At 51.1% G+C, this 27,211-nt stretch overlaps 10 protein-coding genes across 10 annotated transcripts; 4 read left to right on the top strand and 6 right to left on the bottom strand.

Moving 5' to 3' along the window:
* Positions 1-379: 379 nt before the first annotated feature.
* Positions 380-3,718, top strand: BDV17DRAFT_278869 (Thiolase, N-terminal domain-containing protein; the record flags this gene model as incomplete). Its single annotated transcript, XM_073759616.1, has 5 exons — positions 380-541; positions 589-1,533; positions 1,586-1,714; positions 2,147-2,356; positions 2,387-3,718. The coding sequence occupies 5 exons, from the start codon at positions 380-382 to the stop codon at positions 3,716-3,718; spliced, it is 2,778 nt and encodes a 925-aa protein (XP_073620562.1).
* Positions 3,719-4,056: 338 nt separating this feature from the next.
* Positions 4,057-4,335, bottom strand: BDV17DRAFT_286545 (uncharacterized protein; the record flags this gene model as incomplete). The annotated part of the gene is made up of 2 exons (XM_073760924.1): positions 4,057-4,248; positions 4,324-4,335. 2 exons carry the CDS (start codon positions 4,333-4,335, stop codon positions 4,057-4,059), a joined length of 204 nt encoding a protein of 67 aa, XP_073620561.1.
* A 1,154-nt stretch (positions 4,336-5,489) lies between these two features.
* BDV17DRAFT_250374 (uncharacterized protein) lies at positions 5,490-6,494 on the top strand. Its single transcript, XM_073756319.1, has 2 exons — positions 5,490-6,111; positions 6,159-6,494. The coding sequence occupies exons 1-2, from the start codon at positions 5,846-5,848 to the stop codon at positions 6,388-6,390; spliced, it is 498 nt and encodes a 165-aa protein (XP_073620560.1). The 5' UTR covers positions 5,490-5,845; the 3' UTR covers positions 6,391-6,494.
* A 559-nt stretch (positions 6,495-7,053) lies between these two features.
* On the bottom strand, positions 7,054-8,364 carry BDV17DRAFT_286544 (uncharacterized protein; the record flags this gene model as incomplete). The annotated part of the gene is made up of 2 exons (XM_073760923.1): positions 7,054-7,291; positions 8,198-8,364. The coding sequence occupies 2 exons, from the start codon at positions 8,362-8,364 to the stop codon at positions 7,054-7,056; spliced, it is 405 nt and encodes a 134-aa protein (XP_073620559.1).
* A 314-nt stretch (positions 8,365-8,678) lies between these two features.
* On the bottom strand, positions 8,679-9,828 carry BDV17DRAFT_278868 (MYG1 family protein; the record flags this gene model as incomplete). The annotated part of the gene is made up of 2 exons (XM_073759615.1): positions 8,679-9,714; positions 9,767-9,828. The coding sequence occupies 2 exons, from the start codon at positions 9,826-9,828 to the stop codon at positions 8,679-8,681; spliced, it is 1,098 nt and encodes a 365-aa protein (XP_073620558.1).
* Positions 9,829-10,127: 299 nt separating this feature from the next.
* Positions 10,128-11,228, top strand: BDV17DRAFT_286542 (uncharacterized protein; the record flags this gene model as incomplete). Its single annotated transcript, XM_073760922.1, has 2 exons — positions 10,128-10,230; positions 10,726-11,228. The coding sequence occupies 2 exons, from the start codon at positions 10,128-10,130 to the stop codon at positions 11,226-11,228; spliced, it is 606 nt and encodes a 201-aa protein (XP_073620557.1).
* A 605-nt stretch (positions 11,229-11,833) lies between these two features.
* Positions 11,834-12,075, bottom strand: BDV17DRAFT_250372 (uncharacterized protein). Its single transcript, XM_073756318.1, has one exon. It carries the CDS (start codon positions 12,067-12,069, stop codon positions 11,848-11,850), a length of 222 nt encoding a protein of 73 aa, XP_073620556.1. The 5' UTR covers positions 12,070-12,075; the 3' UTR covers positions 11,834-11,847.
* Positions 12,076-12,789: 714 nt separating this feature from the next.
* BDV17DRAFT_278867 (transcription factor domain-containing protein) lies at positions 12,790-15,108 on the top strand (the record flags this gene model as incomplete). The annotated part of the gene is made up of 8 exons (XM_073759614.1): positions 12,790-12,870; positions 12,927-13,319; positions 13,421-13,687; positions 13,743-13,952; positions 14,009-14,151; positions 14,206-14,344; positions 14,410-14,626; positions 14,678-15,108. The coding sequence occupies 8 exons, from the start codon at positions 12,790-12,792 to the stop codon at positions 15,106-15,108; spliced, it is 1,881 nt and encodes a 626-aa protein (XP_073620555.1).
* Positions 15,109-21,911: 6,803 nt separating this feature from the next.
* Positions 21,912-24,529, bottom strand: BDV17DRAFT_278866 (uncharacterized protein; the record flags this gene model as incomplete). The annotated part of the gene is made up of 4 exons (XM_073759613.1): positions 21,912-22,993; positions 23,051-23,223; positions 23,503-24,271; positions 24,331-24,529. 4 exons carry the CDS (start codon positions 24,527-24,529, stop codon positions 21,912-21,914), a joined length of 2,223 nt encoding a protein of 740 aa, XP_073620554.1.
* A 218-nt stretch (positions 24,530-24,747) lies between these two features.
* On the bottom strand, positions 24,748-27,121 carry BDV17DRAFT_250358 (uncharacterized protein). The gene has a single exon (XM_073756317.1). The coding sequence runs from the start codon at positions 27,093-27,095 to the stop codon at positions 25,119-25,121; it is 1,977 nt and encodes a 658-aa protein (XP_073620553.1). The 5' UTR covers positions 27,096-27,121; the 3' UTR covers positions 24,748-25,118.
* Positions 27,122-27,211: the final 90 nt, after the last annotated feature.

The raw sequence follows: 27,211 nt of genomic DNA, 5'->3' as shown, positions 1-27,211 counted from the left end.
TTTATATATATTACAGATAATGATGTGCAACCCCAGTTGAAATCCAGAGCTGAGCGAAGAAGCAGGACCTTCCGCGCAGCTGCAGCAGCCTAGGCTCAACATCGGCCAACTCGGAGATCGGAGAAGACTACTATTTCTCTTCAATCCTTGATATCAAGTTTTCTGCACACTCTGTAGTCCGTAGAACGGAATCCATGCCGCCCTGGTCATGTGACTTCAGCCTCGGCAGTGGATGCGGAGGGGGCGGTTATTGGCGGCGCCATATCCGGGGAAAGGGATCTTCTACTCAACGACCTCAAACGTCTCTTCTCCATCTACCTGACGTCAACATAGTCTACTTCTCATCCATCACAGCATTGCTCTGCAGCTTCACAACCATATGGCCATCCAAACGCCGACCGGGCTCACAGCCCGCCTCCTCAAGCGCACGACTTTCCCCGCTTCCTACCAGCCGCGGAGGCAATTCAGCGCCGCCCGCCCGGCTTTCAAGGAGATTCAGGATGCGTACATTTTGAGTGCCGCTCGGACGCCTACAGCTAAGGTACGTCTCCATCTCACATATCATGAGGTGTATACTAATTGAGGCAGTTCAACGGCTCCTTCACCTCCGTCTCGGCCCCGCAGCTCGGCGCCGTCGCCATCAAGTCTGCCGTCGAAAAATCCAGCGTCCCCCTTGAGAAAATTACAGATGTATACATGGGCAACGTCCTCCAAGGCTCAGTCGGGCAGGCCCCGGCCCGCCAAGCTTCGATCTTCGCTGGCCTCTCGCCAAACGTCGAATCCGTGACCGTGAACAAAGTCTGCGCTTCGGGGTTGAAGGCTGTCGTATTCGCGGCACAGAACATCCAGCTCGGTCTTGCGGAGGCCCAGATTGCAGGTGGGATGGAGAATATGTCTCGTGTGCCTTACTATCTTCCGCGCTCGAGCCAGCTTCCTCCCTTTGGGGAGTTGAAGTTGGAGGATGGGCTTATTAAGGATGGGCTCTGGGATGTGTATAACCAGTTCCATATGGGGATCTGCGCGGAGACGACAGCGAAGAAGTATGATATTTCGCGGAAGGCTCAGGATGCGTATGCGGTTGCTTCGTATGAGCGTGCGCAGAAGGCTTGGAGCCAGAAAAAGTTTGCTGAGGAGATTGCGCCGGTCACTGTTAAGAGTAAGAAGGGAGATATAGTGATTGAGCGGGATGAGGGATACGACAATCTGCGCATTGAGAAGATGCCCACGCTCAAGCCCGCGTTCTTGAGGGATGGCACCGGTACTGTCACAGCGGGCAATGCTTCTACGATGAACGACGGCGCGTCGGCTCTGGTCCTTGCTAACAGGGACATTGCGCGCGAGTTCGGCGCTGGAAAGCGCGCTCTCGCTCGCATTGTTTCTTCTGCCGATGCGGCTGTCGACCCCGTGGACTTCCCCGTCGCACCGGCCAAGGCTGTCCCCATTGCTCTTGAGCGAGCCGGTATCAGCAAGGACCAGGTCGCCGTTTGGGAATTCAACGAGGCTTTTGCTGCTGTTATTGAAGCCAACAAAAAGGTTAGTTACTTATCACTTTGCTCGCCTTACCGAACATCGCTAACTTTCGCAGATTCTCGGTCTTGAAAATGCCACAGTCAACGCTCTCGGTGGCGCTATCTCTCTGGGTCACGCGCTGGGTAGCTCAGGGTCTCGCATCTTGACGACTTTGCTACACCAGCTCCAACATGGCCAGTATGGTGTTGCGGCTATCTGCAACGGCGGTGGTGCTGCGACTGCAGTTGTTGTGCAGAAATTGGACCGCGTGGACTAATTTATGTCATTTAGCGTAGGAATTGTATATATTTTCTGGCCTTGATATACTTCGGAGCATAGAAATTGTATAGATACCGTAGCCTAGTGGGATGCCATAGTTCCCCGCACAAGCGTTTACCCGGCACTTTCATCGGCTGCGAAGTCGGCAATCGTCGCCACAACCGCTCCCGAATGACTTCAACTTAAGGCCCAGAAACCATGGAGGGGCATGGGCGTTTCTATTCCTTTCAATTTATCCTCCTCTACAATTGACAACATACCTATACCTCCTTTGACATCCAACAAAATGGCGACCCCCGGCCTCCTGTACGTGACGATGCAACCTCGTCCCTCCCTCCCCGCGGCCCAATTCCACGAGTGGTACAACACCGAACACGGCCCCCTCCGACTGCGTCTCCCCTTCATAACAAACGGATTTCGATACCGCGCCGTCGATGGCGCGCAGCCAGAATGGGTCGCTCTGTACGACATCACAGACATGGAGGAGCTCACGCGCGAAACGTACCTCTCCCTCCGCGGGGACGGGATCAAGACCCCGCGCGAAAAGGCAACCATGGCCCAGATCGACGTGGGTCGGAAACTCTACGACCTAGTGCAGGATGAGAAGGCGGGTGATTTTGTGCCGACTGAAAATATACCCGACGTTGACGCCGCGGGTCACGTTCTTATTTCGAATACTTCGACCCTTCCTGCTGATTCTGCGAAGGAGGACGACTTGAAGGCTTGGTATAAGGACGAACATATCCCCATGCTCGCGCGCGTGCCTGGGTGGCGCCGGAGTCGACTCTTCGTTACGTCGTCGATTGCGCCGAACGATAAGAGGGAATTCGTCGCGCTGCATGAATTCGCGCCGCGGAATGGGCTCGGCGGGGCGGAGCACAAGGCGTCGATGGAGACGGCCTGGCGGCAACGCATCGCTGAGAGTTTAACCTCCAAGACCCGACGCGAGTATAACTGGGCGTATACATTCGGCCCGGCGCCGCGTGAGCTCTCGTCGCTTGCGTCGGCTGATACAATCGGGCCGTGGTCATCTAATGACGGGCGCACGCGGAGTCTCCCGGACCCGGCGAACCCGGCTGTTGAGAGTTTCGTCACGACGGCTGACGGCGTTGAGATCCCGTATCGGCTTGAAGGGTCGACGGATCCGCTTGCGCCTGTGCTTGTTCTGAGTAATTCCATTCTCGTCGATTATACCATCTGGGATGCCTTTGTTGGCCAGTTCCTTTCGGACCCGAGGAATAAGAAGTACCGCGTGCTGAGGTATAACACGCGCGGCCGCAATGCCGTTGCCTCTGAGACACCTGTTACCGTTGACGTCCTGGCATCTGATATCATTGCGCTCCTTGACGCGCTGCGCATCCCGCAGGCTACTCTTATCGGTGTCTCCCTCGGCGGTGTAACCGTTCTCAATACATCACTCCTCTACCCCAACCGTGTCACGAAATTCATCGCCTGCGACACAAACAGTTCCGCACCCGAGACAAACAGGAAGGCATGGAACGACCGCGCGGCCATTGCAGAGTCCGAAGGCGCAAAATCCCAATCCACGTCGGAACCCATCATCGGCGAGGAATTGTCCGAAGTCACGACCCGGCGGTGGTTCACGGCGCAATCGTACGAAACTCAACCTGACGTCCCAGCCCGCGTCAAGGAAATCGTGCGCAATAATAGCCTGGCTGGATTCAAGAAGGCCATGCAGGCTCTTTGCGCGTATGATGTTCGTGAGCGGATGTGGAAAGCCACCGTCAAGGGTCTCTTCGTTGCGGGGGATAGTGATGGCGTTCTGCCTAAGACCATGGCGCAGATGGCGGAGGACTTGAAGGTTCCTGGTGGTGCGGAGCTGAAGATTGTACAGGGGGCCGGACATCTGCCGATGGTTGAGCAGCCGGGGAGGTTTTTAGAGGTTGTTAATGGGTTTTTGCATGGTTGAGTTGAGTATGAGTCTATGAAAACTCTCTCTCCTCAACATGGATGTATCTAGCCAGAAGTGCAGATGGTATTCATGCAGTGACATGTATGTGTGGTCATAAATGTTCATGATCATATTCCTAACGTAGAACTCTTGCAGAGTCACCATGCAGAAAGCGAAGAATCCAAGTTCGATCGCCAGCGACCATGAACGCGGAAGAGAAAGTGCGAATGTTGACATGTTCGGAATCCAATGACGCCTAGTAGACCCCCACAGCCATCCATCAAAAACTATGACCGGGTCAAACCAAAACCCAAAACCGTTTCAAGCCTCATACACCAGATAAAAGGCAGAATCAATCACTTCGTCACGGGTGCCCTGGCGTCTCTCATCGGGTAGCTATAGTACCACTCCGCGAGCTCCTTGAACCCGCTGGCGGTCTGAGCAGGGAATTCGTAGAGGCTAGTCATGCGTGAAACAATGACATGCTGACTATTCACATACGCCTCGAAAGCCCGAGTGCGCTTGCCCATGAATGAGACAATCAAGACCTGTAGAGGGGTTGGATTAGTATATGAGTAGCGATCCACGAGCGGATAGGAGCGGTAAGATGTGCAGTTACTTACCGGTGCGACCATGTGTTCAATCAATGTAAAGCAAAGACCTGTGAATCTCTATTTAGGATTTGCTTTTCCCTTTCGGAATAGCCTCCCAATACGCAGTATGGCTATCATCACGTGGAGACAGTGAGCAGCGCAGTCGCTCGATTCTGCCGGTGCCCAAAGGGACTCGGAAGGCAACTTATTCACTTCTTCCTCTTGAAGCCACTCATTAGACTCTTAACTTTTCTTCTTTCCTCATATCAACTTGAATACGTAAATTGTTATGCCTCTGGTGTTTCTCACCAGATCTGTTTGATCGCAGTGTTTACAATCACAATTCCCCAGTCCTCACGGCACCTTCCACCAAACCTCAAGTCCCTCTGCCACACAATCTTCTCATCCCCCTTTGTCCTCTATTTCAAAACAAGTATACGTCAATCTCTCGTATAATGAGCACAGCCCGGTGTACAGCAGTCATCAAGTCTGGCGAATATGAGTTTCCTTGTCCCTGTCCGGAAGGGATTTTTACTATGACATCTCAGTCAACCCTTGAAATGAAGTGTCAGCAATGTGACCATATTCTGTTAGACCACGAGGATTCTCGTCCTAGACCATCTCCGACCCAGTTATCAGCATTCACCGGCAACAGTAATTATACAAAGGAGCACATCACAAAACGTAAGTGTCAGATCCTGTTCTCTCAGAGGACATAATTAAAGCTGACATTTCTGTGAGGACCGATAGCTACTAGTATTCCGACGAGATGTTTACGCAAGGGCACAGTATCAAAGGTGGCAGCTGCTGTGGATTCTCAAAACGTCATTCACATACGCGGGACACCAGCAAGCGGGAAGACGGTTTTATCCGAACTTTTAAGGGACCATTATCTCGAGAATCATAAAAATGTCATTCTACTCAGGACACGGAAGTCACTAGTCTTTCCCTGGCAATGACCCCTGGACCCAATTCGCCTTGCTCCTTACGACAAAGGTATCCTGGATATAGTGTCGAGGAATTTTTTTGCTGCAAAGACTAATCCTTATTGATGAGGCTCAGGGTTCATACACCGACTATTGTTTCTGGAACACGATCATCAAAGAGCGAAGGTCTGGTCAAGGCAAAGATATAAAGATTTGTCTTTTCTGTTCCTACGGAAGCCCTACGACAGGCCTGGAGGTAGGCCGCGTATGGTTTACTCCAGTTACCTTTGGTCCCGCACAACGTATTTCACTGAACCCTCAACCTGGCGAAAATTCTCCAAAGGTCGGCTTATTTCTTACACCAAATGAATTTGCTGAGGCTGTGTGGCTTCTGACTACATATGGATACGATGAAAAGTTCACAATTGATGGCGAGGCTGTGAGCTACTTGTATGGACTCACAAATGGGCATCCCGGAGGGATGACATCATTAGTCAATTTTCTTTATTCTGCATGTATCCCTCTTGGTCTCAGCCCGGAAAGTAAGCCGATTAGCTTCAAGGTTGCTTGTGCAACTAACTCTAGTTTAGGAGCATCATCATGACCTTAAGCGCCGACTTATCAGTATGATAACGCAAGAACATCTTCTTGATGCTTTTTTCCGTTATCTCGAGGATCAGGTTGTTTTTCGCTCATTTCCTGCTGGAAAGGACTTGACACCTGAAGCTGCCGAGACGTTGAGCAAGATTTTAGAGGAGGGAAATATGCAATATGGTAGTGATGATGATGCGGGCATGCAGTTATGTTACAAGAGAGGTTGGTTTCACCGAATATCTGTGGGAGAGTTCAACGAAGATGATGTTGTCGTCCTGCCGTCACGGTTGCATGAGAAGTAAGTGTTTCTCTGATATTTCTTCTATAAGTCTGATCCTGACATAGATGGCTTGAATTCATCATCGGCCGGAAGGCGAGGCTTTTGCCCGAGAGATTCAACCAGCTAGACGAGCTATGTCTGGCGGTTTTAAGGGCATTTTCGACGATAAATCTAAGACATGCTGTTCAAGGCAAGAAAATATCAACTGCTGGGAAATGTAGGCCCATGGAGGCGCAATATCAGGACGAATTCTACAGGTCATTCAATCAACTGGCAGGCCGAGGAGTACCGATCTGAAGCGAATAGTCCAGAGCCGGTGATGGTCGTGTTGACTTTTATATTCCGGGGAAGAAGTGGGCGATTGAGTTGCTTAAGGATCATGATCGGGTTGATGAACACATCTCACGATCCGAGGAAGGAGTGAAGTATCATTCCTGGTTTAAGGAGAATATGGTTGATGATTGGATCATAATCGACTGTGCGTCCTCTCACTCACTAATTGGTATGTTCTCCTCCATGTAGTTGTTATTCCCACTCGTCAGGCTCGCAACCTGGTAGAATATTCCGAACCAAGACTGTGGACTGCTGTTTTCGCCAATGATTATTCTGAGTTGAAAGTATATGACTACCAAAAGAGGCCTTTAATTGATATCCGTCTGCAGAATTAAGGTATGTTAACAGCCTGTTTGTGTCCCGCCTGGGCTCCATTGTAATGAGACGCGAGGCTAATACGAGCGAGTCAGAAACAGAGCAGTTAGCCATTGACGACCATGGATCTTCTACTGAGAGACCTCCAAATCTATATTTCGAACTTAATGAAAACAGAGTTCAATCTCTCAATACATTTTGACCAAACAGTAATCATAAAGGCAATTTATTAAGGACCAATCGGCAAATTTTCTCCAAAGAGGGTATTAACAGGCCTCTTAATTAGGGCATGATATGTATAACGATAATTGTTCAGCCGTGGCAGATTTTTTCGGTCGCCTGGAACGTTCGGACGCCTGCACACCATCTCAGCTCGGCATTTAAAGCATGCAGAGCACCGGCAAACTGGTCATAGATTTGCAACGATAGAATTACTCGGCACTCCTGGTGGTGACCCGCAGTGAGTGATCCAGTGCTGGCGGATGAGCTCAAAACAGGGACTCGCAAATATTTGAACCAGAGGTTCTTCGCATCCCCACTCGCCTCGACTCTAATTCGTTGTCAGCCGTGTCGATAGAGCGTTTTCTCAGTCTTTTTAAGAAGGTATACTGCTTCAAGTCCCATTCCGAGGCGAGAGGCCTTAGACATTGACAAAGGATGGGCGGCCACGGCAGCGTCTACTACGTAGTAGCTCTGCGTATCAGGTACGATCGGTCTTGTTGGAGGTGCCCCGCTGCCATTGTTCTCAGCTATCTACGGAATAGTGTTCCATGATGAGAATTAGAATAGGGACAAGCAGGACGGTTATTGAACCCGGTGGGGGGTTGCATCCAAGGACAAGGAGACCAACTGCTAGAAGCTAAGCGCCAAAACTTTCTTACAGTTTGTGGAAGATCCTCAGTGACAGCAAACACATGTCTGTAACTAACAGGGACGAGGACAGATATAGGTCTTAGATTCAGCTACTCGGTAAACAGCTCTACTATTGGAGATAGAGGATTGTAAATCGGTAATTTGGGTAAAACCGCTGCCGCAGCTGCATGATTATCAAGCGGAGGATGTCCAGTAGTTCCCCGCGAAGAACCTGGTCCTTTCTCCCTTCAAGACTTTTGTAGATGACTGCCTTGGGCATGTTGGGACTCGCAGGGTCGTTTATGTCAGAGACATCGTAAGCTCCGAATTCTTGGCCGTAATGACAGAGATCATGGTCTAGGTTATACATCATAACGTGACGTTGGCTTTGAGATTCTAATGGGCTTCATTACGTACCTTTTCACAGACCACGGCAGGCTCCCTAATCTAGCGGCGTGTAAGGGGCGAGCGTACGACGACCAGCTGTTGTGGACCTGACGTGCGCGATCAACAGGGCACTCGTGGCAGGTATCTTCGGTAGCGAGAGCACCTCGCAGATGGTCTACAGCCTTGCTATCAACGGGAGAGAGACTGGGGAATCGACTGAAGTATAGAGGAATGTTGGTCAAGGTCCATATGCTGGACTTCGACCTTCAAGTGCTTGAGTTCGGCGACGTTGAATTCGTGTGCTGGATGGGCTTCAGTAAAGGCTTCGAGATCAAAGAGAGTCTTGCGCAGCTGGTAGCGCAGGGCGGATTCTTGGGCGGGCATGTTGATGGCTGGGGCTGGGGTGGTTAAATTCGAGGCAGATGGCGAACAGGACTGATGCTGGTAGGACATGGTGCCTTTTATATTGTAGATAGACGCGTGCCCGAGCGTCCAAAAATGAATCAATGATCCGAGTGGAATGTAGATGGATGCTGGTCAACTAGTGTGGGGAGAGTGGATGGTGTTCTCCAGAGGGATTCTTTGGCAGTCGGTTGCCGGGGGACGAGCCAAGAGCTGGTCGCCTACGCTGGCCTACAGGTATTGAGATGCTTTGAGCGGGATAACCAACAAATTTCAATATCAAGGCCCTAACGCCACTACTGCAGTCCTCGGACAGCCATAGCATACGCTCCCTCCCTCGTCTTATGCCCCCCAATGAACCCGCTCGCGTGGACAAACACTGCACCCTCAGGAATAGCTGGCTCGCCTCCCTCGGCCGCAAGAACTCCATCAAGGTCCGCATCCCTAACACCCCTCCACTTCTCCGGCAGCGGCTTACGCGAGACAAAGCTGCCCTCGTTCACGGAAACAGCCTGCACGCGCCACTTGGACCCCTCCGTCGCACTCTCGGGGTACAGGACGTACGCGACTTCCGCCTCTTCCACCGCAGGTTGTGAGCCAGTAGCAGCGGCGGCTTCCTTCGCCTCCTTCTCAAAGTTGTAGAGATGCTCCTTCCAGGGAACACCACCCTGGGGAAGAACCATGATCTTCCCGCTAGGGTGCACATTCTTGCGGTCATCGTACGCTGCCTTGACGGTCTCGCGGGCGGGTAACCAGCTGCTGACAGCACCGCGGAGCTTGCGGCTAAACACGGAGCCAATGAACTCGCTTGCCTTGGCGAAGAGGCCGTCCTCGTCGACACCGGCAGCCTCGTCGTCGGGCGCAGGGTAGTTCATGTCGTTGACGATAGAAGCGATCGTGGCACCGCCGTCCTTGAAGCGCTTTTCAATACCGGCATTCTTGATCGCTTCGGGGTCATACGCCGCAATCCCGTTGTCGTTTGCATCGATCGCCTCGATGAAATCCGCATACAGCTTGTTGAAGATTAGGCTGACGCTGCCGTGCTCGGCGGGTAACTTGGCGTGGTTCGCGATAATGTCCTGTCCGAAGTGCATGTACACGAGACCCGCTGATGACAGTTTTGTCTTGTAGCCGGGGAACGTGGTGTTAAAGGTGCGCTGGTGGTGGTCATAGCGGTTTACGGAGCTGTCGTATTCGCCGCCGACATCGACGACTGTGTGGCAGTTGGCGAGGAGGGCAGGGTCGCGGGTACGGACTAGAGGGGAGGAGGCGTAGGTTGGGAGGAGGCGGAGGAGGTAGACAGCGAGGGCTTCATCGGCGTGGAAGTGGCCGCTGTATTCAATGTTAGCTATAGTGGATAAGATAGGAAGGCGGGTGTACGTACTTGTGAGTTCCGATTGAGGGCGAGTCAATGCGGGGCTTCTTAGAGGCGGATTCGGAGGCCATTTTGAGAAACTGCCTAAACATGCAGAAGATCGTGGGTTGATGGCAGGTGGTAGATCGGTGTTGCTGCTTGGAGAGTCTGGAAATTTGAGCGGGTGGTTGTGGGGTGTTTGGCCTGTTTGCACGCACTGGCGAGATCTGCTTGCAATCGGCGGGCTCTGATTGGTGAAGGAGCAACTATATAAGCACAACCCCTCAGTGAGGTGTTTACCTAGGTAGTCCCTTTGCTAAGAACAATAAAGCGTCATAGATATACTAAATCAGCATCAAAATCTCCCTCATCGGCGTTGAATTCCACCAACATGCACTGCCTACAGCCCGCCGGACGCAATACTTCTCCTTTCAGCATCACGGTCGCCAAAGCCAAGTTGAGGAAGCTCCTTTGGAATGATAGCTTTATGTGCTGTGAATTGACTTTTTGTTGATCAAGAGAGTGTTAGTAGAGATTGGAATGCAACAGGGCTAGAAAGAGGGTGGAAGCACAGAGAAAGGTACTTCTCTGGTGCCCAGGTTGCACCGCTGTTCCCATTGACTGTGTACATTAGAACATATCCTCCGTCCACAACCCAGAGTTCGACGAATGTCAGGTTAATTACAGGTCATTATCAGCAAATATTAGCTATTCAGAGTTCCATTACCATTGAGCGTGTTCTACCAGTACTACCATCCTTGTTAGGCTGGCGGACCTGCAGGCAGTGGGCTGTACCTCATTGTTCCTAGGCTCCATAACAGCACGTCAATCAACTGCGGTGCAGAATGAAAGATAGACAAAATAGACAACATCCAATAGCTTGCTTTATCTGCCCACAAGCTCGCTGGATATATAGGTAGGCAAGACAGATCTCACTTTGGTCATTGCTTGTCTTCACCTTCTACTCGGTTTTTCTCATCTTATCTCAGCCCTAAACCACTGCAATACACCAGCTCTATCGATCCCCTGTATCGCTTACTATCCTATCCTATTTGATACTATAATCCGTTCATCTTCTACCGTGTCTACATACGACGTGTTCACTGCAGAGTACAAGGGCGACCCGAACCATGTAGCCATCTACATCGAAACCCACCCGGCCGCGGACGGAGAGGAGCTACACCCCAAGGGCCGGCTCTACCACATCCTCGGCAATATCCTGCATGGCATGAAGTACGAGAAGCGAGATTCGGACACAAGCCTTATATCTCATCGTAAATACGCCCAGAACACGCTGAAGAAGATCGGAACCATCGCCGTCGAAGATATAGACCAGTTCAAGAAAGAATGCTGCAAGGGAGTTCCGCCTCCTGGATCTCAGATCTCTGATGATGGCAATCCCAAGGATTCCAGCAAGCCTGAGTATCGATGCAAAGACTGGGCTGATGATATGGTCAAGCTTGCTCTTGATAAGGGGATTCTGAAGGGGTGAAGTGCAGAGGTGGGTTTCTGACCTCCTTTCACGAAACCTCGCGGTTAATTTATCCCTAGTATTGATGAAGGCTACTATCATGTTTTGCTAAGGAATGGATTGAAGGGGAAGTGGATAGATAGGTCGTCCTTGAAAGGGCCTGGGCTTTCTTATTTTCCAAGTTTGGACAGGGTCGAAATGTGCGGTTGACGGACACTCTAGACATAGAATACATGAGGTAGATTCCGAATGCTACAGGGCAGCTAGCTCATCATTGACTACGAATTCGCGGTTCTGTCAGTTTGATATTTCTCTTCCTCGAGCAACCGGAATGTGATTTCCTCTTTATCGGATAGTGGGTAGTATTGACTGCACTCGTGAAGCTTATTTCCATTAAATCTACAGAAAATTCTATGTAAGAATATAACAAGAATCCGCCCACAGGGCATTGCTATTTTCACTTTTCTCTCATTCAAGATACATCATAGCCACATCCATCTCTAAATCCACCAAGTCCGCCCACGGTCAAAGCCACGTAACCCAGTCTATCTTCACACCGTCAGCACTGTCCATTTCAATCAAAACAGCTCGACATACCTCAAAAGCACTCTTAAAGCCTGAACAAGCTCGTGCATCTCACTTAAGGCGCGCACCGCGGCGCAAGCTCACCAGGCGGCCAGACGCAGAGCTTGCCACCGCAGTCAGCAGCAAGCTGCCATGCACCGCCGTTGCAGACCACGACTTGGTCGTATGTATCAGCGCAATTGTATCCAGCACCGGAGCAGGCGGTACCGATGCCCACATAGGCTGAGGCGAGGGCAGGGAGCGTCGTGAAGTGTGGGACGATGGTGGTGATCTTCATGGTCACGGAGATGTTTTGGTCTAGCTTTGGTATGGTTGGAATGTCACTCAGTTGAGTTTTAATGAGATATGATGAAATTGAAGTTGACCGAGTTGAGCTGTGTGCTAATGACCGTAGATGTTAAGGGGGGATTGGCTTGCTTAAATACTTTTTCCACCCATCCTTCTCTTCTTCCTCGACACGGATACGCTGCTAGGCATGCATAGTTCTGGATAAATAAGCTCACCCATAAGGCAAGCTAAGGGGCACTTGTGTCAAGTCAAAGAAAATACAAACTGAACCACACTGATGGAGTTGATAAGCTGATTGACATACAGACGCTTCGGTCGCGCATACGCATACGGATACGGAGTCTTAGCACTCCTGTGGTACAAAATATACAGCGGGCGCCAATCACTTGTCTAACGAGAACAATGTATCTACCCCTTTTCTCATGGAGTTCGAGTCTTGTGCAGGATCTTATTTAGCAGACTTGACCTTGGACCAGGAGTTCTCTATAGGGCTGTCTAGGTGGACAGCGTGCGTGGAAATGCAGCCGAACCTGCAGCTCGGCAGCTCTAATACTCACGCACTTGTCCACAAGTGTAAGGTGATATGGTGCGTGGCACTAACGCTGAGAATATGCGCACGCCAAAAGCTTAGTGAGCAGCCATCATTGCGGGTTTCTTACCAATCAAATCAGACGTTCCTTCTACCAATTGACAGCCCATGGACGTCAAGATGCCCCCAGAACACAACAGTAAGCAACGCGGGAAATACACTACCAGGGCTTGTGAAGAGTGTCGACGCCGCAGAGCCAAGGTTTGTGCTCCCCTTCGATCGGTCTACGCACCGCTCACCCACAGTACCGCCACCAGTGCGACGGTTCAAGACCCGCTTGCTCCAGATGCCTGCAGTGGCAGGTCTCATGCCAATACTCGACCGCAGAAGATGGCCGACGGCCAGCGCCAAAGGCGTATGTGCTCCAGCTCCGGCAACGGATTGAGACACTTGAACGTCTGCTAGAGCATCATGGGATTGATCCGCGGGTAGGAAAGGCGTCCGGAAAAGCAAAGCAGAAAGACACGAGCAACGAAATAGATGAACTCACCGAGAGCTTTGAAGGTCGGCTTGCGCTCGACGAGGCCTTGAACTTCGATGGGGATGGTGAAATGCGATATTTTGGGCCGATGAGTGGGAGGTTGCAGTTTGGGGGTTCTTCCAAGGCTTCGGCCTCGGTCAATCTGAATGTGGACGATCCTGCTAGTGTTGTGACCCCTGCAATTCTCGATCCCATTGATGCTATGACGGCTGAGCTCGGATTTCCAATATCGATACAAGACCAATTAATTGAGCTATACTTCACCTGGAGAATCCGTGGTTCGCTGTGATCGATGAAGAGCTCTTCCGTCAGGATATGGTGACTGGAGGACGATATTGGAGCCCACTACTGCACATCAGCATTTTAGCAGTGGGGTCACGGTACTCCCACCGGCTGGATGTCCGATCAGACCCAGATGATTCCAATACAGCGGGCAGGATGTTCCTCGAGGTTGCAAAACCGTACCTCCAGAGGGAGATGGAAAGGCCTAGTGTGACGACAATCCAGGCGCTGGTTGCTATGGGGATGTTCTACATTGTGAGTGGCCTCTTTTTCTTTATCTCATAGTCATGATCTTAATTTGCGTACCTAGGCCACGGGCGCCGACGCCGCCGGCTGGCTGCACCACGGAATGGCGAATCGACTGAGTCTCGATATGGGATTGAATCTGGATCCGGCAGGCTTTCAAGAGACAAATATTCTGTCAATTCGGGAGGTTCAACTGAGGAGGCAGATCTATTGGGCCCTGTACTGCCACGATAAATGGTCTTCTCTCTATACTGGACGGATTTGTTCTATGCTGGTAAGTTCCAAGATCTCTTCCAGCTTCCCAATGCTGACTTACTAAATGATTTATAGGATCCTCAAGGGGCCGTCAGAATACCGGATCTCGACAATGAAGATATCGCCAACACCGACAGTCCTACCCGGTGTACATTTAGGTCACTGCAACGAGCCATGATTCGCATCAGCCAGATACAGGAAAAGATAATACTCTCATTGTAAGCCTTGGGACACCTCAACATATACACCACTGGTCTAACAACTCAACCCAGATGGGCTCCTAAACTACGTTTACCTGCCGCCCAGCACGCCTCATTTCTCAAGACTTGTCTCCTCGACCTAAAGACCTGGTTCTACGATCTACCCCCTGATCTCAGGATTGAGCGTCCAACTCCGAATAACATTCCTCAGGTCTACACGCTCCATATGATTTATCATACAACGAGAATCCTTCTAGCCAAACCGTTCACCACAAGAAAGACAGAGAAGCGCGCAACTTAGCCTCTAATGGAAATAATCTCGACACCGGCGTGAGCGCAGAAACCATAACCGACCTGGCCCTCTCTGTCAGCAGCGAATCAGCGCGAGCAATCTGCCTAACGGGTCAGAAGTACCGGAACGTCTTTGGCGGATTCCAACACAGTCCCATCTCAGCTACGCATTGCACGTTATCGGCTGCTTTGGTGCTGCTCGGTGAGGCTGAAGCGGAGTCCGAAGCTAGTGCTGTGAAACGTGCGAATCCAGATTCAGATCCTACCACTACTACGGCCTCACTCAAGAACAAGCTAAATATCTGCCTAACGATCCTCGAAGAATTAGGCGACTCATGGCAACCGGCTCGACATATTGCGCATAATCTACGGAATCTGTGTCTTTCCATTACGTCCGACGAGAAGTTTTCTGTGATTGCGATGGACACCAAATCTGGCGACGAACATACTAACCAAAGTCTCAACCCACCGCTGGATATAGAAATTGAGTTGCCTTACGATGCTCTCGATGGTTCTAGCTCGAATATGGACGGCCGAACAGGCCAAATACAGATGACCAGCGCTTTGCCGATTTCACATTACGCAGAACTATCCGTGCCAGTGGAGGCCTTACCTGCCGACTACGGATTTTTTGATATCCTAAATGAGGCGACATGGGAGGAGTATGGTAGTATGACCGTCTAGATTTCTATACGGTTGGCACCCTGTTTGGCAGAGAACTTCCTTCTTAATCAAGTGCCTAAGCCGCGCCTTCTTTACGCACCTTGTACCCAGACAACGAGCGACGCGTCTTCGAATTAATTGTTGCAGATGTCTGGCACTGTCACTGAATTCTTTCCACGCAATGCTTAGGATACTCCACTTATATTTCATGCCATAACGAAATGCCTCTGCATGGTCCCAGAGCTGAAAGCCCCTCACCAGATAGCGAGCTTCTAGCAAACCAGAGCTAATGTTTATGTTATGATGTTGACTTCAACGAGGTTTGAGAGAAAGACGCATCTGAGCCGAAATCCAAAGATGTATGAGATGGCGCATCTGACACGCTTAAACAAGGGGCATCGTCGGCTATTGGTGTTGCTTCGCTCGCCATCATCTGATCAATCGTTGCCCAGAAGGATTGTTGTGTAACGAGGTCGATGGCTTCCATCGGAGGTGCGTTTTTCAGAAAGGCCGTGAAGGTAGGGGCGTGAATGTCACGGAATTCGCGAAGGCGGGCTGCCTGCCATGGGCCTGAGTGTCAAGGTATGGGCTACATCTGGATGCAATGGACTTATCATGTTGATGGCGTTAGGCCGCGTGTCGCTCAGTATCTCTTCCAGAAGCCCCAGACTCCGATTGGAATATGGCAGGGATTTTGAGTTCCTGGGCTGGCCTCTTTATGACTCCATATGTGCAACCAAAAACAAGATTCCAGCGGCGTGCACGATCCAATATGGGTAATAGACTGGCGCCAGATGGAAACCTTCGGGCCCACACAATTTATTCATCAGATCGAGCATCTGTCCGCCATGATAGGTGGCAATATCGAAGCAGTGCATGATAAATTCTGAAAGTTCGATTGTTTATCTATGCGGCGCCGCGTGCCTCCGGATGACGAAAGGGCGGTTTAGAAGACATTTGCACAGATGAAACACTATACGGGCCGTCAGAACAAAGCCCGCATCAGCTCGACGGATGGCGAGAGCTCTACGAAGCTTCTCAGTGGCAGACCGACTACTAGCCAGGAACCAGGATTCACTCCAACAGCGACGCAACTTTGCCAAAATCAGAGTCCGCCTTTCAAGGAGGCTTGCTCCGATGTCCGTCGCTGCGCACATAGTTCTTGATACCCCGTAAGACTGATACCTCCCTTAGGTTGAAAGTCCCATGCGTACAGATCATTAAGAGTAACTGAATGTACTCTTCCACAACCCTGCTCCAAGTGTTTCCTCATCACACGGGAGCTGTACAGTGCAGTCCTCGCTGAAAGCGGAAATGATGATAGCTTCCCGCTTGGGAAAAACTGCGCATGGGTATGAACTATTCAAAACGTTCGACGTCGAGAGCCGTGTGGTTCGACCATCGATTGCAGGGCACGACAAAGCTGTGCAGCTAAATTGATCTTGAGGCGTGCATCACTCCATCGGCCCGCGCCGTAGTCAAGTATAGCTAGCAAACTCACCGTTTGCACGATCTCGATCGTTTCGTTGCCTTCAGGAGAATTATTTAGTACTGCGGAACTTCTGGTGGACACGGACACCCACGCCTCTTTCGCATATTCATCAGCCGCCTCCCTTCTGTGTTATTCATAATATGTCTCAAAAAGGGAGCCAAGACAGCCAAAAGTAGATGGCCAGGTATTATGCCATCCTCAAACTTCTGTCTAAATATCGCTTCACGTAAAACTGAAAAGGCCCGGCCATTGAGATACGCGAAAAAGGTGTCAATGAGGTAGCGTGCCACACCTTCAGGCGGCAGTGGGCGGGAAGAGGACTGGTTCATGGCGAATTCAGAGAGGACAAAGAAAGGGACAGAGGGAAACTCAACAATACATGGACAAGGGCAAGAGAGCTTGTCTAAGAAATATTCCGGCAACCAGGCTCGAGCACGTACTTTCTCAAAGTTGACCCCTCGCTCTGGCCCTCAACCGAAGGATCATACATCTCGCCTCCAGCATTACGTTTGTGCTCTTTCTCTTAATAGGCTTTGTGGCTGGAATCACGCTGAGCCTCCGTCTGGGTTTGCAGGTTCCTTTGTTACCATTCAATCACCCTTTTTATGCCGGTCACCACACATTTTCGACCTTTGCATCCTTGCCAGATTCTCGGAACCCTAGCTCGCCATCAAATTACTGACCCCGCGGAGGCTCGTACTCACATCGATTGCTGGATTATTCGGGGAATCAGCCTGCCGCTTTGCCACATTATTAGCTCTCTGGCGGGACTGTGCAAACCACAAAGGCCTCTATACAGTCTCATTGACTGGAAAGCTGAACTAATGGCTTGTGAACGATGAATAGGCCTCCGATGCTGTTTGGCCAGCAGCTGATTTGCTATAGAAAGTCCATGAAGCTTAAAGAGATTACAATAGCGTCAGCAACGAAGAAGCCTTTTCCATGCCACAGTCCATCTCTGAACGATTTGGCCGCGGTCCGGGATGCGCGGAGATGAGGCGACATGGGTTCGGATGTGGTAGTATAACTGGACAAACTTTCAGTCCCGCTTGTGTGTCGCCTCAACACAATGACCTTAAGAAGAATATTGATCGGAGCCATAATCCCATGGGGAAAAACGACACCGTATCGGACAATCGCGACCCTGAGACATCACTAGACACTGGTACGGGCGCGGCTACCGACTCATAATCGATTTTCGATCATAGGGCTTGTTCCGTGATAGTATCGATCATGTCTGAGGAGCGGTCTGGATCAAGGAGTGAGGCAGATGCACGCGCATGGTGAGTATGGAACTTTTGAAGCCGATATGACTAAGAATAGCTACTCTCAGCAATTGAGCGTATGCTGGAGATGAATATGGCTAACTCACCATATTACTTGCCGAGGGCCAGACGTTCCCCAGTCGGTCCAGGACGTTTATGCATCGGTTTTAGTATTCTAAAGCATCGGATGCCCCATGACCGTTTGATGCCTCAAAATGGAGGACCAATGAAAGGATACCCCCGGCAATGATGGTATAGTATGGCAAGAGGGCTGTCACGAGATGTGAGGCTCCGGGTGCACATACCTCGCTCACGAGATCGAGCAACTGCCGTGCATGGCTTTTGGCAGTCGCAAGAAGCCGTCTTGAGTAGCTGACAGACTTTTCACATGGCGCGAACGGCCTCGAGTGTCTTCGCACAACGAACGGGTGGCTTAGAAGGCAATGGCACAGATGAAAGCGTACGTGAGCGAGGGTTTCATAGGCCGCATCAGGTCCACAGACGGCGATACCGGCGCGATAATCTTCAAGAACAGAGAGCCTAGTGGCCTGAAAATAGACCCTCACCCTGACGAGAAGCGAGATGATCTCGGAATATTCCGAGTTTGCGTCCCATGGAGGTAACTGATCTTGGAACCCTTCGTCACGCAAATATCTTGTGCACCGCCCGAAGATTGATGCCGACAAGATTACAAGACAGGACGCGCTTGGATTTTCGTCACCTCGGAAATTCCAGGTAAAGAGATCATCCAGAAAGAGCGTGTTTATCCACTCGCCTGCTCGGAATGTTTCCTCGTCACAAGACAGTTGCAGCCTGCACTCGTCATCTCGGAAATTAGGTGCCCAAGATCTTCCGCATGACATTAGTGGAGCGTGGAGATAGACTATCCAAAATACCCGACGCCTCTTTTCCTGCTCTTCAAATGGGAGTGAGCTATGCGGCTCAGCTATAAGTCGCAAGTCCCGGCACGCCTGCCCAGCGAGATCATACTTCATGCGCGCAGATCGCACGTGGCCAACCGCATAGTCCAGGATAGCCAGCGTATTCAGTGTTTGAACGACCTCAAGGGTTGGGTGTACCACCTCGCGCTCATCTGTCCTTAAGTGCTTCTTCGACAAAGACACCCACGATGCCCTCGCGTATGCTTCGGCTGCCTCCGTTCTCGACCCCTCGAAGTAAGGATGAGCCGAAAACCGGACTGCGCCTGCAATTACCGCAAGCAAAACATGGCTCGGCAAAGTCTCCGCCTGGAGCTGTCGTCTAAAAGAAGCTTCATGTGCGATGCATGAAAATGCTCGGTTGTGGACTTTCTCAAAGAAAGTGTTGACAAGGGAGTGTAACACCGCGTCGGGTGGAAACCGGAGCGGCAGGTCCATTGCAGAGTAAAGAAGTCGCTTTTTGATGAAGAGAAAGAGAGAGAGCAAAAGGGCATTGAAGAAATCAACAAGAAGGAGACGGGCGGAAAGGGCCCTGCCTAAGAAATGTCGGCGGCAAGCATTCATATACCTTGACTTTGCGGAGGTCGTGACTCGTGAGCCCTATGGCTCAGATCCAGATCTCGGATCGAGAAACCTGCATAATCGCCCTTATTGTGATTGGGGCCATGACTTGGATCAACCTTCGCCTCCGTCTGTGCTTCCGGTTTTCTTTGTTCTCTCTCAACACCTCAATTTTGAAGCGCGCCAATAGAATTCGTTTGCGCCATAAAACTTGAGGACGCTCATATACAGGAGCAGCGTAAAGTTCTTTTTATCTCGCCAGATAATCTCCGGTTAGCCTTGTGCGGGATGAGCTGGCCATTCATAGGCTTTCAGTCTCATGATACAGCTCCGATGGCAAGTGGGGTTAAGGACAGCTACAAAGGTCCGAGAATGACTTGCGTGAAATTCGTGAAAACGGGATGTCTAAACATTGCGGCTCTCAGCATCCGAAGTGGTATGTGGGGGGGCCCGAAGGTCAGTGTGCAGGCGGGCTTGACGAACACAAGGCTCACCATTTTGCCAGCGTGAAGCCAGCTCTCTTGGAACCGTTCCATGACCTCCAGGCTCCTGTGGAACCCTGGGACCTGGAGGAGTCCGTTGAGTCTGTATTGCTACCCGTTGACCTCTGCATATGAAATACCAGGGAGAAAATGCTGGCAGCATTGGGAGTCAGGCCGGGCCATGAAGCAGCGCGGTATTCAAAAACTCGGGCCTTGTATGCCTCGCTCATGAATTCCAAAAGCTGCTGGGCATGGCTGTCCTTGATGTCATGGTCGATAATAGCCCAAAGGGCTTGCTCTGTGGCAGGGTCGATGTCGTCTAATGGACAAGCCGGGTCGAGAAGAGCCGAAAAGGTATGAGCGTGCTCAGCGTGGAACTCACAGAGGCGGGCTGACTTTGCCAATTTTTAGTATGGATATGGGAGGTCAGTGAGGCTGGATTCAAACTCACCATGGGAACAACGTGAGGAAAATTGCCTGGCAGGTGTGGAACATGACGCGCGAATAAATCAGGTGTCTTTTGATGGCTACAGGACGATCACGCATTTCTTCAACAAAGGACTCGCTGCTTGTTCGCAAAAGGTATCTGTCCTGTGAAGTAACAAGCTGATCTTGGAGAATTCTGATTTTTCATCCCAGGGTGGGAACTAGTTCCGCTGTTCTTTCCAGAGCAATTGCTTTACACAGCGTCCCACGATTATATCAGAAGGATGATAACATTATGTGGGGTGACGGCACTCGTTGGTTTCAAAGTCCCAGTTAATCATCTCGTCTAGAGTGACCATATTCTCCCGCTCGCCAGCCCGAAATGTCTCCTCATGACAGGGCAGCTGCAGAGTACATTCATCATCCAGAAAGTCAAGCGACAAGTCAAATGAACTTATCCTGTTCAGAGTGTAGCACGACCAGAACATCCGACGTCGTTCTTCCTGCTCGGTAAATGACGGGGAGCTTTGTGGCTCGATTATGTGTTACAGATCGCGACAGGTCCGTGCAGCTATAGTGAATTTCAAGCCTACAGACCTCAGCCTGCCAGCTGCCCAGCAGATTGTTAGCCTGTACTATTTCAATCCTAGGGTTTCGATGGCCGCATTTTCACATTCCCGTCTGGAAGATGTTCGCTCACAAGCGATGACCAGGAATCCGCCGCGTGTATCTCGGTTGCTTCCCGGCTCGAGTGTCGATAATAGGGCTCGGTGGAATGGGGCACTGCAATTGCCAGCACGGCAAGAAGCAGATATTTCGGTAACGTTCCCGTCTCCAATTTTCGTTTGAACGGGCTTTCCGTTATGCATGCGTAAGATTCATTCTTCACAAATAAGAAGAATGTGTTTATGACGGAGAGCAGAAGGGGAACCGGTGGAAGCGAGTGGTACTCCGAGCGAGAGTCCATCATTCAATTGGCATAGGGTACAAAGACGGCAAAGAACCTCTGGTTCAATACGTAACTATGAAGGCAGGGATCTTTTTAAAAAAATGTCCGATCGCATTTTCAGTGGACAAGCCCCAAGAGATCTATCAGCGCTTACGCCCGAACTTGATTCCAAATCACTGATCCTCGGATGTTGGAACATCAGATTGTATTCTGACTTCTGGTCAGTACTTTTGGACAGTTGAAGGAAGACCCAAAAAATGGATACCCGAGCGAAACACAAATCCTGGCTCTCTCTGTTTAGACCTTGGGGGATTAGATCATTGGCTTCGTCACAGTTTCCTTGTCACCCGCTATCCACTTGGCAGTCAATCCGTCGTCAATCCCTCGACAGTATCTACGGGGTTCCTAACTACGAGATACGAGTTAGCGAGGATGAGGCGAAAGACCAGGTCTAGACCTTGGAATTGGCTTTCACTACTTGTCAAATACTAGACAGCAGTGCGAGTGCAGGAGTTTATTTCCGACCTGGGTGTCTTCTCTATAGCCCTAACTCTAAGCTACCTACTCGAGACCACACGACTCTGGATCAGACACTTCTAGGACTCCGGACCGCCGGTCGAGATAACCTCGAGGAACGCCAAAAGAAAAATGCAATCATAGTATATTTGATGTATCCAACCTAGTCCCCGAATCACATCTAGCCAATCAGCTCTACCAAACAATCTCCTTCCCAACCCCATCCACCCCTTCAACAGGCTCAATAAGCGGCCTCAACGCAACCCCGTAGTCCCCCGCATTCGGCGTTCTCAAGAGCGTATGAACATGAAACTTCGCCGGTTCCTCATTATTCAAAAACACACCAGAGTGGTGATCAAACTCGACAAGCACAACGGGGCTCTGAATGCGGAAGTAGAACGGGTCGTGATCCCCAAACCCCCCAATCCAGCTAAAGTACGTCTCGTCTTCGAACTTGCGAATGTGCGCTAGTTTCAACAGCCGCGAGTAAGTCGGGAGATAGAGGAGATACTGCTCTAGTATCCCATACACCAACTCCTTCTGCTCCCTGCCAAAAACCTTCACAGGAACCCCCTCATTCGGCACAACCCGATTATCCCTATACGCACCACACAAATGCCTCTGATCATCGCGGTTCCACCGTCCCGGCGGCATATTCTCATCCTTCATCTTCTCATACACAACCGCCTTCTTCTGAACACCCCTCGGCAAACTCTGCATAAGCTTCAGCCCCAATTCCTCCTCAACATGCAATATCCTTGTTCCCCTATACGGTCCATCATCAATCTCATTCGGCTCCGCGCCTGTAAACCACGGACTTATCACAATTTGACGTCGGTAGAGGAAGATATTCAGGCAAAGATGGTGCCCGTAAAAGCTCCAACCCCACGGTCGAGATGTTGAGGGCGTGCCGAAGAGGACGAAGTTATAGCTGTATTCGTTCATCACGCGCGGAGACTCGACGAGTTCGCCGAGGAAGTGGTTTACGCGCATTGCGGATAGCGCCTTTTCGTAGCCTTCGGGTGATAGGGTTGTCTCTAGGATGGAGAGAATGGAGGAGCGGATTTGGGGGGTGACTTCGTCGAGGCGCAGGCCTTTGTCGCTTAGTAGGAATTCGGGGTTACTCCATGTTCGCCACTCGGGGGAGTCGATGTGGTATTGAAGCCTTTGCTTTTGTGTTGGGTCGAGGAGGGAGAGGAGGTGGGTTGTGCTTGCGACGATGGTTTCGATTGGGATTTGTTCGTCTTGGAGGGGGAAAAGGTTTGAACGGATTTTTCCTTTTTTATCATTAGCTTCGCTCTCTTGAAATAGGTAGAGAAGAAGAAAGGCCATACCGTCTGTAGTTACACCCCTGAATGGCTCCTGCGCCAGCTCCCTCCAGTGCATGTACAGCGCGTGCAGCCAGGGCGGCGGTTGCGCTCCAGATTTGAAGGCCTCGGCGTACTCGTGCGCGTCTTGGGTGCGCATTACCTGGAACCGAGGCTGGTTCAGGTCGGGGAGGTATTGTCTGTATGACATTGTGATTATTTTTCTGGACTTATTGGAGCTCAACATGGACAGCTGAGAAAGATTGGGGAATGCGGAGAGAATCCTGATCTTATAGATGCTCCCCACAATCCCCACGTGGAGAGCGGGAAACGGAATATCCGAACTGATCAACAGACTCAATGGAATTTCCAGACAATAAATATGGAGTATGTGGTAGATAAATCATACGTTATGTTTAGCAATCTCCGCCTCTGTCCAGTCCCAGAGCTTCCTTGCCATCTCCACATCCCCCTCATACCGCGAAACCCCCCGCGCCGCAATCGGAACATAGTATCCGCCATTCTCCAGTTCTTCTCTCTCTGCACTCGCCGCCCAAATCTGCGTCAACGCGCCGGTCCTTATGCTTCGACAGAATCTCAGCATGAGCGCAACACCCACATCGTACGGGAACCCCGCGGCTTTCGAATGCTGATATAGATCCGATGCCACGGTTCCAGGGTGTACAGAGACCGATAAGATCTCGGGGTATTTCCTCGCCAGCTCCGCAGCAAAAAGCACATTCGCGGCCTTGGACGCCCCGTACCGCGTCGTCCAGCTGTGCGTCATTAACTCCGGCGTGGAGGTCAATATATCGTATGATGGCGCGGCCGTCCCCGCTACCGAACTTAGCGTGATTACCCGGACGTCCGGGGAGCGGGAGCGCGCAGTCTCGCGGAGAGTGGGGAGGAGGAGTTGCGTGAGGAGAAAGTGGCCGATGTGGTTCGTCCCCATATGAATTTCGTATCCGTCTTCTGTGAGAGAGGGCGGGTTCGCCATTGTGCCTGCATTGAGTATAAGGGTATCGAGACGGTCACATTCGGACTGGAACTGCTTTGCTGCGGCGCGGATGGACGCGAATGATGCTAGGTCTAGGGGGATGTGTCGGATGTCGACAGGGAAAGGGAGGGCTTCCTTGATCGAGGCGATTGCATTGCGGGCTTTCGATGCGGTTCGTGCGGCGAGGTAGATTCGTTCGGGGCTATGGCGAGCGAGCTGGAGGATTGTTTCTTTTCCGAGGCCGGTGTTTCCTAGTCAAGACACTGTTAGGGCGCGATCGCGGTGTTCTCGGGCGCAAGTTGCAACTGACCTCCGGTCACGAATATGACTTTGCCTGACAGATCAGGAATGTCGCGCTCCGGAACGAAAGACGACCCGATGAGGCCCCCGGTGATCTCGTTCAGCGAGGGACCGACGCTGTGGTTAAAGTCCAGGGGATGCCGGAGCGCGTGGGTGAGCATGCCGCTGAGGCCGACCACGTCCTGGAAGCGCCGGATAGGGTGGTACATTATGCAAAATAAATATAGACCGATTCTATCAAGGCAAAGATATGAATAAATCTCGACTCCCTTTTCAGGGAAGATGGTGGTACAGAGGCCATTTCAGGCCGCCCGTTGTGGGAGAAGTGAGGAGAAGCCTGTGCGGGGATCTGCGGTTTTGTCGGTGGAAGTGACTTCCACTGATCACTACAACGGTCCCCAGGTTCCTATCAGTACATAAAACATGTCATTGAGTTGCATTTTTGATTGGCCCATGGCCTGAAGAATCAGTAGAATGTACTATATATTTGGCGTCGGCCATTCAGATTACCACGCTGAGCAAATTCTATGCTTGGACAGACAATCGGGGCTGATTGTTTCTTGCGCATTATTACCGGGTGGTCCCCGTCTCGAAGAGGATGCTCGCACAGCCCAGCCGGGAGGCCCAGTGGTTCTCTTTCACTATAAAGCATTTGAATGCCTTTCCTGGCCAGTGAGCACAGGTTCGTGAGAGTAGCGATGATGTTTATACTCCATATTGGTACGTTGTTCTCCGCGCCGGCGACTGTGTGAGGCCCCTGCTGGCAGTTCCTGTACGTAGTAAGAATCGCGAGAGATATTACTCTTTAGGCCGGGTGCCGCTTTCGTTCTCGTTGCTCCTTTGTAGCGGAAAGCTATGCCAGTCATACCTCCAGTCATCGTTCCCGGTATTCGTTGGCAAGTCCTCGGTCCTCGAAGGCCAGATGTCCTGAAAGACCTCTCTGTACCCGTCAACTTGAGAGGCTTTATGGGCTTCCACCCTTCTCTTCCGCAGCTTGGCTCCCAGCTCTTCAACAACCACTCCACTCTCGTCAAAACACTTGGCCGAGATCCTCGTGCACTTCCACTGCCGCCTCATGATTTGGAACATGTCCCAAAGCGGGCCTTGCTCAATGCCTATTCCCGAGCTCAGTGTCAGGCTTTCTATTGGAGATTTTTCAGCAATAAGACAGAAGATTTCTCTTGCTAATTTCGAGTCAAGCGCCATGTTGATGAGAACCTCTTTGATATGGAAGTAGTTGTGCGGATGAGGAATCGCCACACGTGCGATGCTTGTGCGATTGGACACGCTTAAACAGAGCGATAGCAGTTTTAGTTTCGGCATCATCCCAAGAGCTCTGTAGATTTCTTGCTCTTGCTTGTCGCCGTTACTGCGATTGATCTGGAGCCTTAGGTCTTCCAGATCAGGACACCACGCTTGGATCGCTTGAACAACTCCAGCGTCTATGGAACACTGCGCACCTTCTTTTGTTGCGGATGGGTACAGAGAGAGTTTCTGAAGTGAATCACCATGACCAGTAAGGACAGCTCTGAGTGACCGCTGGAAAAAGGGGCCCGTCATATGTATACTTTCCAGCGGCGGGAGGCTTTCGAGGAATGATCGTGCCGCTCGATCTTGTGGACCAGGATCAAAATGCGTTTTCGGACTATACAAACCGAGCGATAGTGTCTTCAATGAATCAAATTCGCAGGCTGCCGCTTGCTTCAGCGTTTCACGGCGCACCCTCCACAGCTGTAGACTGCGCAGACGGGAATAATCAACAGTCTTCTGCCATATTTCGAACCTGTTCAAGTTCGCAGGATCCAGACTGAGAACCTCAAGCTGCCCACGTGGTTTCAGGTTCTTTTCTTTGACTTTTCGAGTGACGTCTTTCCGAGAAAGTAGATCCTCATTTTTTACAGACAAGCCCCGCGTCATCGGTCTATACTTGAATCCGGGTCCGCTGTCGACAATGGAAACGGCTGACAAGCTCGGAGCGAGGCCTCTGGCCATCAAACGGACTGTATCCTCGTTGTGGCGTCGATGTTCGTCGTCATAAGCAACGGGCACAATGACAGAGGATAAGAACGGAGCCGTGGCAAGAGCATAGTCGAACTTCTCGATTTTATCCTCATCGTCATTATCATCACTCTCACTTGCACCGTCATCCTCGTTGTCCTCTCCCTCCTTCTGCTGCTCCTGATATTCCAGCAGTAGAGGCGGATCCAGCGCCCTAACATTCAACCGACATCGCTCAAGATGCGCCAAAGCCTTCGTGAAACATTCCGGCAACCGCCGCTCACAAGCATATACAAAATCCTTCAGCCCCCTTAGCCTTGCCAAAAGCTGAGCAAGGGGTTTCCAGACTGTATCACTCGCATCCTCGCCCACGCCAAGATGGTAGAAGGGCCCGCGAAGAATATGGTCGTACCGTTCCCCCGGCTGCGTGAACTCGTCTTCAACAGTTCGGTTCCTGTACGGGTCGTCTTGGCACACCGCGGACGTGGATGTATTTTCCCAATGCGGGGCGACGCGTCCTTCAACTGAAAGTGACCTAACGGCACCAAAGGCATTGTTACGAGTGAGGATGCTGGTCCAGGTTTCGATAGCGGCAGTGAGGTTTTGACGCGTTTTCACGCGGATGCTGATGTGGGCGAAGCGGGTGCCATGGGAGGCGGAGTGGCAGTGTTTGTTGGATAAGGCAAAGGCGTAGATGCTGGGTTCGTGGGCTGATGAGAGGTAGGAGTATATTATAGAGAGAGTTTCTGGGGGAAGAGAATTGATGGTGGTGGTCATTGTTGATGGTCGGAAGGTGAAGTGTTGGCGATGATGTCAATCAGTTGGCGCGCCGAGCCGTGAGGTAGCAGAGGTGGTCTTCTATACGCGACATGGCCATCATCGATCTACCTTAC

Source organism: Aspergillus undulatus, assembly GCF_047715775.1.
Source record: "Aspergillus undulatus strain CBS 261.88 unplaced genomic scaffold BDV17scaffold_2, whole genome shotgun sequence".
Lineage (NCBI taxonomy): Eukaryota > Fungi > Ascomycota > Eurotiomycetes > Eurotiales > Aspergillaceae > Aspergillus > Aspergillus undulatus.
Note: the sequence above shows the minus strand (reverse complement) of the source record. Positions and strands in the feature narration are given on the sequence as shown.

Bases quoted from the DNA above. Each gene is read 5' to 3' on its own strand.
- BDV17DRAFT_250374 (XM_073756319.1), top strand. From the start codon at position 5,846: ATGATAACGCAAGAACATCTTCTTGATGCTTTTTTCCGTTATCTCGAG. The intron at 6,112-6,158 runs GTAAGTGTTTCT...ATCCTGACATAG, and splicing joins CCGTCACGGTTGCATGAGAA to ATGGCTTGAATTCATCATCG.
- BDV17DRAFT_250372 (XM_073756318.1), bottom strand. From the start codon at position 12,069: ATGAAGATCACCACCATCGTCCCACACTTCACGACGCTCCCTGCCCTC.
- BDV17DRAFT_250358 (XM_073756317.1), bottom strand. From the start codon at position 27,095: ATGACCACCACCATCAATTCTCTTCCCCCAGAAACTCTCTCTATAATA.